The 15,947-nt window shown below is 31.8% G+C and overlaps 1 protein-coding gene across 1 annotated transcript in view; it reads right to left on the bottom strand.

The window, feature by feature from the left end:
- Window positions 1-1,651: 1,651 nt before the first annotated feature.
- The window catches only part of LOC132756479 (four and a half LIM domains protein 2-like), a 28,889-nt gene continuing 14,593 nt past the window's right edge, over window positions 1,652-15,947 (bottom strand). Inside the window, exons 3-5 of the mRNA XM_060747558.1 lie at window positions 15,137-15,306; window positions 13,948-14,134; window positions 1,652-6,259 (exon numbers count right to left, since the gene is read on the bottom strand). Of these exons, the coding sequence (XP_060603541.1) occupies window positions 6,111-6,259; window positions 13,948-14,134; window positions 15,137-15,306 (506 nt within the window). The 3' untranslated portion in view covers window positions 1,652-6,110. The remainder of the gene's footprint in view (window positions 6,260-13,947; window positions 14,135-15,136; window positions 15,307-15,947) is intronic.

Raw genomic sequence — 15,947 nt, 5'->3', positions numbered from 1 at the left:
AAAAAGTTGTTAAAAAAATTGTATTTATCATTTTTTTTAAAACAAAATGGCGAAAGAAGTCCCTGAAAATAAATATGAGTTTTGACTCCGCCCACTTTCATATTCATATTTATTTTTAAAAAATATGACATATATTTAACAGATGTAGCACCATATTTCATTGGTAAAATTAGATAAAATAATATTATGCTCGCCAGAGGCTCGCATAATATAATTTTATTCAACTCGTGCAATAAATTCAGTATTGAACTCGCACTCATTCAATGTCCTCTATTTATTGTTAAAACTTGCAGTATTATGTAAAAAAATTATATCAGCATTTAAGTAACTGATAACTAAGCTTATTTTCATAATGTAACACTTTCATTTTTGATTTATATTTGCCATGTAGTACATTAGTATATTTTGTGGATATCTCTTATTTCATATTATATGTATATTATTGTATATGTGACTGTTGCCTATAAGAGGCCCAGCATTTTCAATAAACTGTTCAAACTGTTCAAGTATTGACTGAAACAAACGAAGGCAGATTTTTTTTCAGTTCGACTTCCTGTCATATTTACAGGGAAAAACTGAATATAAGAACAGTTTTCATTGGTCATTTGAAAATTACAAAATGAAATCTGTGAATCTTATTGGCCGTTCTAAAATAAAATATAAAGGATAGTTCTTGTCATTCTAAGACAGTTCTAAACTTAAATGAAAAGGATAGTTCTTATCATTAATGAAATAAAATGTAAAGGATAGATACAAAATAAAGTGTACAAAATAGTTCTTAACTTTCTAGTTAAATTGCTCAGATTTGTTTACCAATACTTCTTGAATTCAGATCTTATTACATTTTCTAGTGAACAGTTGAGTATCTTACGTACAAACTTACTGAGTTTATTTTGCACAGGATCTCAAAATAACGAGTGATATATCAGAACTTTTCAGGTACCCTTAGTTTATGTTGTTAAATAAGTGTTAAATATATTTATATGATTATTGATGTGTTCAATTGATGTCATGATTATAATTTTTAATATATATTTTGTATATTAATCAAACATTTTATCAAAATAATTGCCTTACCAACTGTGTAGATGTTGGTGTTAGAAACTGAACTCACTTACCGAAACATGACAGGTTGGTTTAGAAAACACATACATCTTAAAGTGTTCTATTTTTCAAGATTAATAACTTGTAAGAAATTATAATGTCATTATTATTCAAGCTATGCTAACATTTCTATATGACTGCATTGAAAAACTAAGAACTAACAAGTAACATATGCAAGTTAACCAGTTTCACTTCGGCCGAGTATATTTTTAAAGATAATACTTCATTTTTTATTTAACTCTTATCAACACAATAGAGATCATATGGCGACTTTCTGACTGGTGAAAAAAGATCTCCACCATAGTAAACCACAGAGCTCCGTAATCTAACTTGATAGCTTCCTCAAATGAAAGGATCACAAGTCTCTAGCAGGATTCGAACCCACCGTCTTATAAACACACTGAAGACGTACTATAAAAAACATTAATTCATATCAGACTAAATATCTATGTCAATAATATATAATATCTCGTTTATAAAGTGCAAAACTTCTCATCATAACATTTCCCAGGAATATAGTGGTTAATAAATAATAAGAAAGACAGTATACGTTTTCTGTAGTTTTATTTCTAAATCAGATCTAGATCTGGGCATTTATATTAAGCACATCAGACTAGTAAAAAGCACAAAAATAAAACTTTTCAATATAGATTAAAAGGGGGGAGGGGGGAAAAAGGCAACTTACAAAACAATTATCAAATAGATTCGGAATATTCCAATTAATCTACATAATTAAAACTTCTCTTTACAAATAACACACATTGTTATATAATAAATTAAAACACTCTAGTACAAAAACTTTCAGCTGCTTATAGAACTTATTTCTAAGAAAGATAACTTTAATCTGGATGTCTTCAGTCGGATCACAGTTATTGCCCTTTATTTACCAAACCTAATGCATTTTCTGTCGGTGCCCTTGAGCCAGCGTTTATGCTTATGAACAGGAAAATATGACGTATATTTTAGCAAATAACAGACAGTTATATAATTATGTTTTTCCTTCTTAAAACTTGTTACCTTGCAATTTCAAATTTTCACATAAATAACACTAAAACTATAGTAATTCAGATAATGTATATTTGTGTTTCAGGAAAATATATATTATTACTTCTAAACCATTCAATAAGTACTAATTAGTGTAAAACAAAGAGATTCATTATCTTTGTTTCTCAAAGAGACCACCTGTATTCTTGTGATGAAATGGTAAATTATTAATCAAACAGGTATAGAGGGGTATGGACATGATAAAGATGAGATTTGACAGCTTGGCAGCTTACAAGTTACAAAACCTCTAAACATTTAGACCCACCCTGCTGCTGAGTTATTTGTCTATTACGATAACAAACAAAAATGTACAATGAAACATTTGGAAGACAATTTTAACAACAAAAATATCACGCCAGCATTTAAATAGTAGGCAGCACACAGGTAAAAATCTATTAACAAAATAACTGTATGAGGGGAAAAAAGCAATAATGTGCTTTAACTAAATAACAAACAAATATTCTATAATCCTCGCGTTGTTTAAATAATCTCTACTCCACTAAAGTTCTCTAAAATACAAATACAACAAAATCAACTTTTGGCAGTTAACATATTTCTAATACTTATGCAGTTTTGATTTCTTCAAGCAAAAAAATATGTATCTGCTATAAACCGGATACATTTGCTTATTAATTTCATAAATGAAATATGCCACAACTGTAATGAAACAAAATATTGAAGTTATATTAAGTTAAATATTTTTGTTTCCATTTGAGTCAAACATGTTTTGTATTTTGTGTCAGCTGTTTGTTTGTACACGAAGTAATCTAAATCAACGTACATATCAAATATTAAAATTTCCAATATTTCTGAAAATTTAACATGATAAATTTTCATTTCATTTGTAATATATGGAACTTTACATGTCTTTATTTTCGTCGTCCTTATTTTAACACATTTTGGAGGTCAACTTTATATCTATTCTTGTAGCAAAAATATAACTAACTACAAACATTGAAACTAGCTACAGAAAAAAACAATAACTGATAATAATGAGCCATGTCACGACAAAACTAAAATAACGGGTTTGCAACCAGCATGGATCCAGACCAGCCTGCGCATCCGAGCTGTCTGATCAGGATCCATGCTGTTCCCTATCAGTTTCTTTACTTGTTATAGGGTTGGTAAGCGAACAGCATGGATCCTGATCAGACTGCGCGGATGCCCAGGCTGGTCTGGATCCATGCTGGTCGCAAACGCACTATGTTGGTTTTGTCGTGACGTGGCTCATATTTTATTGCACTTTAAAAGTTGAACTGATATGCCATATAAAACTAATGCATATAACATGTGAAATATCTTCAAACTCCCTCTTTACTATTCAACACAGCAAACAAAAGATCCTGGAAATATCTAAATTATTCATTATACTCTAAAATTAGCTGCAAAATTTCTCATATAAACACAGAGAAAACAAACCTAGACAGTCTCTAACAGTGAAACACTGCAGACATAACAGAGACATTAAATAACACTTTTACAGCAATGTTTTTAAATGTGATTGCATAATGATCAAATAATCCAAACATTACATTAAAGTTAAATGACCCCCGGAACAACATATTCACATAGGTGAATTTGTAGTCATTTAAACCACATGTAAAATTTGAATTCATTTAGAATAATTTTCAAAAATATCTTTTCTTTTTGTTTTCTAAAGTTACTTTGATCAAATTTTTTGAAAGACCAAAAGTAGTTAAATGCTTTCATTTAAGTGTATGTTGATTTATATTATAAAGAACATGTGAAATACATGCATCAAATTAATGAGGATCCAAAGTTTGCTGTGTACATTATGTAATCTCTTCCAAAAGTCACATACAAGAAGTAATAGAAAAACTTGAATTATACATCATTTTTCATCACAGGTTTTTTTTACTGTAACAACAAGCAGTATACATGTTTATGAAATACAACTAATTTGAAAAATGTAAAAATTTCTATAAGAAGTGTCCGGTCGCTGTCCTTCTGATATCTAAGTTAAGCTTATACATTTCTAGTTATTGTATAAAGGCAAAGTAACATTTTCTTGCTGAGTTATATCATAAAAGACAAATTTTAAAAAAGTAAAGGCAATTGTTCTAAGCAATAGTACAATATTAACAAAATGATATTCATCTTCAACATTATAACACAGTTCACACAAACAAGTAGTTCCTACTTTCATAATAATAAATATTTTAACCTAGTGCAAACAGCCCTGCTGTACATATAGTAATAAAAGAACAACTTGATAAATTGAAAAAAACACCTATCTAACTATCTAAATATGTACAGAATTCTGTAAAAACTACTTTAAATATTCATGAATTTGAGATAATATATTAAATGGCAAGCATTGATGTAGCAAGCACTAAAATATTTTTTGTGTGTAAAATATGAAATTTTACAAAAATCATTAAGATGTAAAAACATTAATAAACAGGGAATTTACTTATTTCTTTTTAAATTCCAAGCATAATTAGTATGATCAAATTTGTAAAAATTATGTACAATATACTTTACAAAAACTTTAGTCTAAGAAAATAAACTTAGTTAATAATATACTTTAATAACACATCTGTAACTTCTACAAATAATATCCAAATTCAAAAACTTAATTTCTTGACAAAAAATAAAAATAAACTTCACATTCATTTCCTTATGTTAACATTTTCTTATATTAATGTAAAATTGCACTCAAAATGGCAGTTTATGTTATGGATAATGTTGTTTATATCTGTATCACAAGTATACATCTTAAAATTTTGTTTTACACAATAAACAAACCATAAATGAGTCATGCTAAATTGCATATAAGATGTGTGAAATGGATTAAATTTATTGCTCTGAATACATGTATCTGCCAATTTGCATTATATAGATGGTAAAATACTGCTAGTGAATTTAAGAGAACATAGTTCTTCTTCTTTATATATATTACAATCAATTTTACCAAACAGATAATTTTAGCATTAAAAAAAATCAAGTGCATCCAAGCAATACCTACTTTAATTCTTGAATCAAATGTACTTCCTATACTGGTTATATTTTTAAAACTCTGTTACAAGTCATAGTAGATTCATATAACAACACAAAGAAAATGCAGATAGAGAGAGATTCTCGAAATATGAAAGACGTATTAACATTATCACAGTGACATCTCAGTCAACTGGATATTATATACAAATTTAAAATTTCTTGCAATCAATCAATGCATATTTTGTCAAAAAAAATTATTTTTTCCATTTTTCGTTGGAGCAAAACATGAAGGTTCATAAGCACATTGATAAATATCAATGGAAAAAATTACTTATCCATCAAAAAATACTTTATAACTCGAAAGGTAATAAAATTGTATAAAGTACTTTTCTTCTAATGGAAATTGGCTGAAATAACAATTATATATATATAAAAATTTGCCATCACTTAATGTGGCACAGTTGATAAAATAAGAACAATAAAAGATTTAGCTATAGCTTTATCTTTCTCAGTTCATAAAATCGAAAATATTTCAACATATACATTGGGTTTGTTTATTTAATATGTGAAAGTCATACCTAAAATACAGCAAGTTCTGCTTTTAATATAAAAAGCATTGAAGTTTGCATATTATTTTTTCAGATATAATGTATGACTGTAGCTTAATTTTAGGTGACAATTTCTATTTTATCATATAAAAATCCATTATCAAAGTCTCTGGTACATTAAATCGGGATTTACTCTAGTGACAATAAATTACAATAAACAGGTATATTATCTCTGTCAATATTTTCAGGTGAAACAGTTAGATTTTATAACATTCATTAAACAATATGAGAGTTAATATAACACTGTCATAATCTGTATTTTAAGTTCTTTGAGTTATGACTATTGTTGAATAGAACCATCAATACGGTCAATTGGACATCACATGGATCTGACTATTTTGTTTATTTCATATATTCTATCTACTAAAAATGACCTAGAGATAACTTGACTATCTAATTCCGTCCGCATTCAGGACAAAGGATGTCTCCTTCATTGACAAGAAAACCACGGCCAACCATAGAAGATTCACACTTGTAGCAGACGAAACAGTCGCTATGCCAATGACGCTCTTCAAAGGAGATAAATTTAGTGCCTCCAAAGCCTGAAATGTAAAAAAAAAATACAACTGATTAAAATAAAGGTTTATTTTATTTCACACAATAGGATTCATAAATCAATTTTCATATTTACAGCAGTTTAAGAAACCAAAGATGCCGATGGACAGCAGTGTTTCGGGCACAGAATGGGTACCTGTTTAAAGTAAAAGATATTCCAAAAGTAAGCTGAATGGCTCTATAAACTAGATAAGTTTAGCATTCTGTGTTCAACTGTATACAATGTGAGTGGGAGGATATTTTTACAGCCAACAATTTATCCAATACAGTTGGTGGGATTCCAACCTATAATGAAGTCTGTGTGAAGAGTTTCAAAGTCATCAGCGCAACTCATTGAACAATTATAGCTGGTATCACATGGTGCGGACACAAAATGTTGCAAATTTTCACAAAATGGCTATAGGTAAAACTATAAAATTTCATTAACAGCCGTTCAGGTGCATTGTTAAGTTGAGATTATCTCTATTATAATCATCTGCTGAACATGGTAAATGCATTATCTAACAAATTTACTGCTCAACAAGCAAGACACACTGTTACCTTTATCACAGGTAGTTTTTTTTTCATAAAAATTAATACATGCAAAAATATAAAGACATTCTGTTGCACCAAAATGAATTGATTGATCTTGCATATAGGCACAGCTGTAAAACAATAGACAGAACAATGGCTGATACCATTTCTAGGAAACTGTTTGTTGTATGTAGATCAAACAAGCAATGATGTAAAGTACAATAAAGATATTAACATGAACATTTGTTTTATCACAAGTTACATTATTCACTATTACCAGCAAATTCTTGGAAAGTTATATTGATCTCTTTTTTTTATATTTTACATAATGCTTCAAACACCAATAACATTGATCTGATTTTGCAGAAATGTGAGTTTTCCAGTCATTTACTAATAAGCACAAACTTAGAAAGTGTTTCTGAATCAGGAGCAACCTATAGTTTCTACAAGAACCAGCCATTCTTATCAATAGCATCAGTGATGGAGAATGAATTTAATATGTATGCCATATATGTACATGTATATTGCCTTTAATAATAGAAAATGTGCAGTTCTTAAACTTTTAAGCTAACTGAATAGAAGCTTGGTTAAAGCCAGGTTACAGAACTGGTGAAAAAGACCAAACGCATAAAGTGTTTTAGTTAATTAGACTAATTGATTAGATTTGAGCCTGTAATCAATGTCCATGTTACATGCCTATTGTGACCAGGCTTGAACAACTAAGTTATAAATCAGGTTCAAACACTTTGACCATGTTTGAGTGCCTAAGCAGTATTCAAGTAAAGGGCACTTTGAATAAACATTGTAATGGAACCAACAAATATCCTAACAACTGTGTTTAATTGACTAAGTTTGAGCACTCTTTACTTGTATTTGTGTTCTTTTTCTATTGACATTTTCCAACAGATTATTAGTCATATATCATAGTCATGTTCTGAAGATGTGTAATTATTTCATCTGTCTACAAAACATTTAGTTCTAGCTGTTTTGTTACTGGAAACACTTCATCTTGTCAAGTACACTGCAAACGCAAATATGTTCTCAAATATCACATCAGAATTAAGATGTTTTTACCAAAACATTGCAAGTTAATCATAGGAAATTATATGAGTTTTTCATCAATTATTTCAGAGGGACATAATGTTGTTTTCACTTTGTTGGATATCATGCTGCTTTCATACAGTCATAACAATCAGTGTGAGCAAAAAACTGCAACAACATTGCGTTGTTAACAACAGGTATCCAGATTTATTTTTCATGTCTTGAAGGTAACCAAGTCTATACATTCAACCTTCACATAGTGTAATGTGTAAGAAAATCTGGAATGGGGAGATCCCTTGGAAGCAATGAAAATAACAAAATCATATGAAAATTACAGACCCAGTTTGATTGTGTCTGTTCTTCAAAGATAATATAAATGTGCAACATCTCTTAGACTCTAGCGCCCCCCTACACTGGCTTGAGTGGTATACAATATTCAAAGCTCAATGTGCTGGAATCTCATGTTTATGTTTAAATATTGAGTCCAGGAGCCTGGACAGTAGCTTGCATTTCAACTTATGCCCATGATTAGGATCATTCAAAACAGGCTTGCATCATTTTCAATTTTTGTAGTGTTGAGTGAAGTTTTCTCTGTCTCATGATTATTGTAAGTCAATTATTTTTTCCACAGGCTTTGCTTTAAACTTGTGCCTTGGACCTGCCTATTTTATCTGTTGTTATCAGAGACTTGAAAACCCAAGAATGTGTTGGTTTTTTTATTTCAAATTCTTAATAATACTTTACTAAAATATTGCAGACTGGAAGCAATGGGTCCATCATTATTGCCTCTAGATATCAAAGAATTATCTTATGTTTCATTACAAAAGACGAAAAGAGCATAATTGGCAGGCACCAATTTGTTACATAAACAATGCAATTGCTTGAAAAAACATCAGAATGTCTTAGAACAATTATCTCCAAAGTAAACAGACATATGTCTCTGTGATATATCATACACGTATGCCACTTTGATACAGCATACGTAAGCTGAAGGTGACTATTGAAGGATATTTGTATCATTGTTCACATTGTGTACCTACTTTGCCATCATCATAGTGCTTTCACATATACCTGTAGGTATAGCAATTAGTACAGCAGGTATTAAATATAGGTATCGGTTAAATCTTTTTATCGTGTAGATATCAAATCTAGGTATGTGGTACTTCTATAAATATGTTTACAATAGTTTACTAGTGCAGTGCTATAATTAACTAAAGTCATATATAATTTGATAACTATTTTCATGAGGCAGCAATTTGCTTAGCCAAAAATAATGGTGAACCTCTATAGAAATATAAAAAAAGCTTTTGAATTTAAAAAGACTGTGAAGACAGTATGATCTTATTAAGTATTCTACAAATTTATTCCTTTTTACAAGGCAACATCTGTTGTTATCTGTCTCCTAAGCAAGACTGGCACATTTAACACCCATGACATTGGTCATTTTTATGGAAAACAAAACCACATCTGGAGTTTGTTTACTCCTATTTTGCAAAGAACCTAATTTCACAAAATTTGAAATATTCTTTTAGATTTTCATTTTTCATATTCAATGAGTTCCATGCAGATTTATTCCTACGATTAGTATTATGAAATCAATGTTACTTCTTGGGTAATTGTGTAAGTTCTACTGTACAGTGTAACCTCTGTAAAAAGAGGCCCTTTGTAAAGCAATAACCTTTGACCGCCTCCGTGGTCGAGGGGTTAGAGTCAATGACTTCTAATCCAGTTATCTCTCTGGCGTGGGTTCGATCCCCGGGAGATGCTTTGGTAGTTTAGCGCGGAGGAAGGTAGTCTAGTACTGGTGTTACTCTCTATGAACGATGGTTAGGAAACTACCCGCCTATATGACTGAAAAGGTGTAGAGTGGTTGGACCAATGCTCGGCGCATACCAATGCTCGGCGTAAAAAATATTTTTTTAGAATATCTGAAAATGTCTCGAGTTATCTCCGATTTAGGTCACTGGTGCTTTTATTTACATCTTTCACCATTTTATCCTGGTGTGGTTCACTGCTGGTAAAGTCACGTGACAATGCTAATAGCAGACGAACAACCGTATGTAATCCCCAACATATAAATTATTAAAATCTTTTAACACTAGAGTTCTGGGGCTGTAAAATTTAAACTAAAAGTTGGGTACTTGTAAATGTATGAACCTAATTTGGTTGTTACAATTTATTCAATATGTTTTCTTCATAAGATAAAAAAGAGATTTTATTCGAAAAACAATCCTGCATCATGTAGTATTGTACGCCGAGCTATGGTACAATTTCACGCAAACCACTCTTGTTTATCCGGACTATCTATAGCTCCAGCCATGCACATCATTATGTGATTAGCGAATTTTACACAATGGCTATTTAAAACAATATCATCGGTCTTGAAAATGGACATATGACATTGAGGTTTGTTGAAGTTGATTTGAATTTGCCATATCAAATAAAGTATTTTTACGCCGAGCGTTGGTCCACCCACTCTAATATGAATCAAACAAACAAACAAACTTAATAACAACAGTGCCAGTTCTTTCCAAAGTAAGATTTCCTAATGAATCTAATTTCTCTAAAGCAACACCTCAAAGCAACATCTAAAATCTTTGTTACCCAAATGATTATTTAAGCCCTACCACCAGTAAAAACAGACTGCACCATATAGTACAGCTACTCAAGTAATCAGTATTTTGATACAGTATTCATTGGAACAACACACAGATTTTGGACAAGTACATTATATAATAATTCTAGAAATGTAAGCATTAATACATTATTACATAATAGCTGACTGGTTCACATTATTCATCAGATACCTGCACAGATTCATGAAGTTAATCATTAACTGTATGTTATTTCAATTATATAGAAATAATCATTCCCTTCCAACACTTATTCTATTATAGACTATATAACTGTAAGTGTTAAAACTCGAATCCTTAAAACTCTATTTACTAGCTTGCTCAAGCTAGGTAAAGAAAAACAGGAAGGAAGCCAGAAAACAGGTCTGGCCTAGAATTGTTTCATTTTACTTGTTTTCAAGGATAAAGAAATTTGTAGAAGCTTTTGTTTTGTAAGAGAAGCCTTTTTAAATATTTCAGGTAACAATCTATTTATCTCTTCAAGGGCAAACAAAGATTACAATATAAGAGGGATAGAAATTACATTATAATGTAATAGATACATTTCTCTCATAACAATAAATTTAAGCTGGGAGCAGAGAAAGTGAAATAATCAATTATTCAAATGCATTTATAATATACTCTAGATACATGCCAACTTGACCATAGGGTATGTTTAATCACCTGAACTGAATAATTAGGGAAAGTCAAAGGCTTAACAATCAAGGAAGGAAAATTGCCTGAATAAACAGGGGAAGGCAAAATGTAGGATTAATAGGGAAGGCAAAATGCCTGATCAAAAGGAGCAGGAAAAATGCCTCAATCAGAATGTACAGAAAATTGGCAGATTAATAAGGGAAGTCAAAACACATGAGTAACAAGAACCATGGCAATGCCATGAAACCAGGTTTTCAATTATCACCATTATAGATAAATATGTTGTATTTGAAATACAAATACAAGCAACAAACAATGTAATTTATAATGTGCAATGTAAAACATGAATAATGTAGGAGGAATTGCCACAGAAGAAGTGTTCACTATACATGTATATTCTGTATAAGAAAAAAAAACAAAGGGCCATAATTAGGTAAAAAATTATCTAATCACAAAGCCTGGACAATATGTGCCAGGGCACTTGATAACAAAGCTTCTAAGAAAGTTTGGTCAAAATCCGTTGAGAAATGTAGGAGGAGTTCAGCACAGAAGAAATTGTTCACTATATATTCAATATAAGGAAAAAAAACAAAGGGCCATAATTAGGTCAAATATTATCCAATCACAAAACCCCGACAATTTGCGCCAGGGCACTTGATGACAAAGCTTCTGTGAAAGTTTGGTCAAAATCTGTTGAGAAATGTAGGTGGAGTTCAGCACAGAAGAAATTGTTCACTATATATTCTATACAAGAGGCCCTGAGGTCGCTCACCTGTATATAGGCCCCCCGAGCGGAGCCAGTTTAAACACCAGGGCTTTTATTTGAACAAACTTGGAAGACACCCATAAGAAGATGTTTCATGATGTTAAGTTTTTACTACACACATATAATGAAAAACAATGATCTGCCCCTCCCCGCCAGGGCCAATTTTAACCCAAGGGCTTTTATTTGAACAAACATGGTAGACACCCATAAGAAGATGTTTCATGATAAACATCTAAGCTGTAGCGCTCATTGGGATTTTTAAAAGAAACTCATTGGGATTTTTAAAAGAAGATTTTTTATGTTTTTACTATACACATATAGTTAAAAACAATGACACTCCCGGGGCGGGGCCAGTTTTGACCCCAGGGCTTTTGTTTGAACAAACTTTGTAGACACTTACTAGAACATGTTTCATGCTTAATATCTTAACTCTAGCTATTTGGTTTTTTTTTCAAAGAAGACTTTTAAGTTTTTGCTATACACATATAAGGAAAATCAATGACCCCCGAGACAGGGCCAATTTTGACCCCAAAGCTTTTATCTGAACAAACTTTGTAGACACTCACTAGAAGATGTTTCATGCTTAATATCTAAACTCTAGCTATTTAGGTTTTTTCAAAGAAGATTTTTTAAGTTTTTGCTATACACATATAAGGAAAATCAATGACCCCCAGGGCGGGGTTAATTTTGACCCCAGGGCTTTTATTTGAACAAACTTGGTAGACACCCATTAGAACAAGTTTCATGCTAAATATCTTAGCTCTTGCTCTTTGAGTTCTTTAAAAGAAGATTTTTCAAGTTTTTACAATATGCATATAGGGAAAATCAATGACCCCCTGGGGCTGGGCAAATTTTGACCCCAGGGCTTTTATTTGAACAAATTTGATAGACACTCATTAGAAGATGTTTCATGCTGAATATCTTAGCTCTAGCTCTTCTGGTTCTTTAAAAGAAGATTTTTAAAGTATTTACTATATGCATATAGGGAAAATCAATGACCCCCTGGGGCGGGGCCAATTTTGACCCCAGGGCTTTTATTTGAACAAACTTGGTAGACACTCATAAGAAGATGTTTCATGCTAAATATCTTAGCTCTAGCTCTTTTGGTTCTTTAAAAGAAGATCTTTTAAGTTTTTTCTATATGCATATAGGGAAAATCAATGACCCCCTGGGGCGGGGCCAATTTTGACCCTAGGGCTTCTATTTGAACAAACTTTGTAGACACTCACTAGAAGATGTTTCATGCCAAATATCTAAGCTCTAGCTCTTTGGGTTTTTTAAAAGAAGATATTTTAAGATTTTTCTTTCGGTTGCCATGGCAACCAGAGTTCTGCATGGAATTAAATTCTTTGAACAATTTTTAAAGGTGACCACCAAAGGTACATTCCTGTGAAGTTTGGATGAAATTGGCTTAGTGGTTTATGAGGAGATGTCATTTAAAGTAAAAGTTTACGGACGAACGACAGACGGACGGATGGACGGACGACGGACGAAAAGCGATCACAAAAGCTCACCCTGTCACTTTGTGACAGGTGAGCTTATAAGGAAAAAAGACAAAGGGCCATAATTAGGTCAAATATTATCCAATCGCAAAACCCCGACAAAATGCCTCAGGGCACTTGATGACTTAGCTTTTGTGAAAGTTTGGTCAAAATCTGTTGAGAAATGTAGGAGGAGTTGCGCACAGAAGAAATTGTTCACTATATATTCTATATAAGGAAAAAAACAAAGGGCCATAATTAGGTCAAATATTACCCAACTGCAAAACCCCGACAATATGCCCAGGGCACTTGATGACAAAGCTTCTGTGAAAGTTTGGTCAAAATCTGTTGAGAAATGTAGAAGGAGTTGCGCACAGAAGAAATTGTTTACGCCCGCCCGCCGACATACCTCAATCTAATAACCAGTTTTTTCCTTCGGAAAACCTGGTTAATAAGGAAAAGCAAACAGCCTAAATAGTGAGGGACCACAATTGGCTGATTTATAAAATCAAAGAGGTTGAAGACACAGGGGAAGCCAATTACCTGACTACCAATGGGAAGCAAAATCATGGCTGAATATTTATAAGGAGAGGTTCATAGCTTACCAGTAATTGCTTTTGAACATCTGCAACATTTCTTAGCAAACAGTTCTCCATAGCAATCAGCACAGTATGGTTTTTCATCTTTAGATGTAAATTTCTCCTTAGCCAACTCCTTCTCACACTGAGTGCAAGTAAAACACTCCCTATGCCATGGCATATTCTTGTAAGCCACGCCTCCTTTGTTAATTACCTGAAGTATGCAAAGTATGTTAAATATCTTAAAAACCCTTCTGCAAACAAATGGAAATTTTTTTATAAAATAAATAACATGAAAGAAATTTAACATCACATAGATCATGTGGTATTAGACTTGACATTATACAGACTAACAAAAACAATATTCCCCAGTAAAACAGAAGGCTTACAATGTATCCTTTTCTAGGAAGCCTTTTGTTCTTGTTTTCATCATTATTATATTGAATATTTATGGTCAATATAACTAAGAAATAAATCCAGCAGTAAATTTAGCATGGCAATAAACTGACAGGTTTTATCATCACAGTTCCATCATGGCTCACATTCTTTCCTGGATATATATAAAGAATTAACCTGGGAGTGAATTATCTTGTAATTAGAGCACGACAATAAGTCATGTTGACATGCCATTATGACGTCAGGTATGACATCAATCGATCAAATTATCAGCAGTTAAACATCTCTTCCTTAATGTAGTTAATCATAAATCATTTTCTTTACAAGCTGCTTTTTTTATTTTAATGTTTCTAGATAAAAAATTAGAAGAGCAAAAGAACTTTTTTCATAATTTTTCATAATTTCACTTTATAAAGACTAAATTGAGCAATATTCTACTGTTATCTTTGTTTATTTGGTTCTTTGTTTGTTTGGTTGACTTAACACAATTTTAGTCATATCCAGTTGGCCGGTTCACCTAACCAGCTTTCCCGGATAACTAACCAGTAATCACAGAGTGGCTTACTTCTAATCTCCAATGACATCTGAAGAGCAGTGAGAGACAAAATTTCATCTCCCCAGAGGATTGAAACAGCGACACCAAGATTACAAATCCTATGCTCAATGCTCTTCCTACTGAGCAAAGTGAGTGGACTTAATACATTAATAAATTCAAAATTCAAGCCATGTCCTGAATATGAACTGCTGTAAGTACAGATTAAAATAAACTTCATCATTCATTATCACATATAGACGAGTTTTTCAGGTGTTATTTACTAACCCCACTACATTTAGTACACTTCTGCGCGAAATCTCTCTCATAGCATGGAACGCAGACAACTTGTTCATCACGAGGGATGAAACTCTTGTTACTGATTGGCTCCTTGCACACCATGCACGTGAAACATTCCTCATGCCATTGCTTGCCCTTGTACTCAAACTTCTTCATTCCTGGTATAAATAATATACTTGAAACATAATAACAATTATACAAACAAACCACTGTTAAACATAACCTTCTTAAATAAACTTCATAATAGCGGGAAAACTTGTCACTATTACAGTATTATTATTGCAAATTGGAACAAAAAATTTTAATTTATCTTTTTAGAGACACTTTCTGTCTGGCAGGAAAAAAGTGTTTGTTTTTTCTTTTCTTTCCCTAATACTGTTCTATATAAAGAGGTAAAAATATTCCTAATAAACTTGAAACTATAATATTATAGAAGGAATTAATTAACAATATTAGGCCAATTAGGTAGGAATATCTTGTTATATTATGTACCACTTCAGTATACAAATGAACATTTCTGTAAAAGTTTGGATTGTGATTAATATGGACAAGACATTCATGATGCTGTAGTGATTACTATGTATATACCTGAGGGAGACTTTAATGATTATAGAAGACTTGCTGCTATAATACCTGAGGGAGACTTTAATGATTATAGAAGACTTGCTGCTATAATACCTGAGGGAGACTTTAATGATTATAGAAGACTTGCTGCTATAATACCTGAGGGAGACTTTAATGATTATAGAAGACTTGCTGCTATAATACCTGAGGGAGACTTTAATGATTATAGAAGACT

Source organism: Ruditapes philippinarum, unplaced genomic scaffold (assembly GCF_026571515.1).
Source record: "Ruditapes philippinarum isolate M1 unplaced genomic scaffold, ASM2657151v2 ctg5263_1_1_1_1, whole genome shotgun sequence".
NCBI classification, from domain to species: Eukaryota; Metazoa; Mollusca; class Bivalvia; order Venerida; family Veneridae; genus Ruditapes; species Ruditapes philippinarum.
Note: the sequence above shows the minus strand (reverse complement) of the source record. Positions and strands in the feature narration are given on the sequence as shown.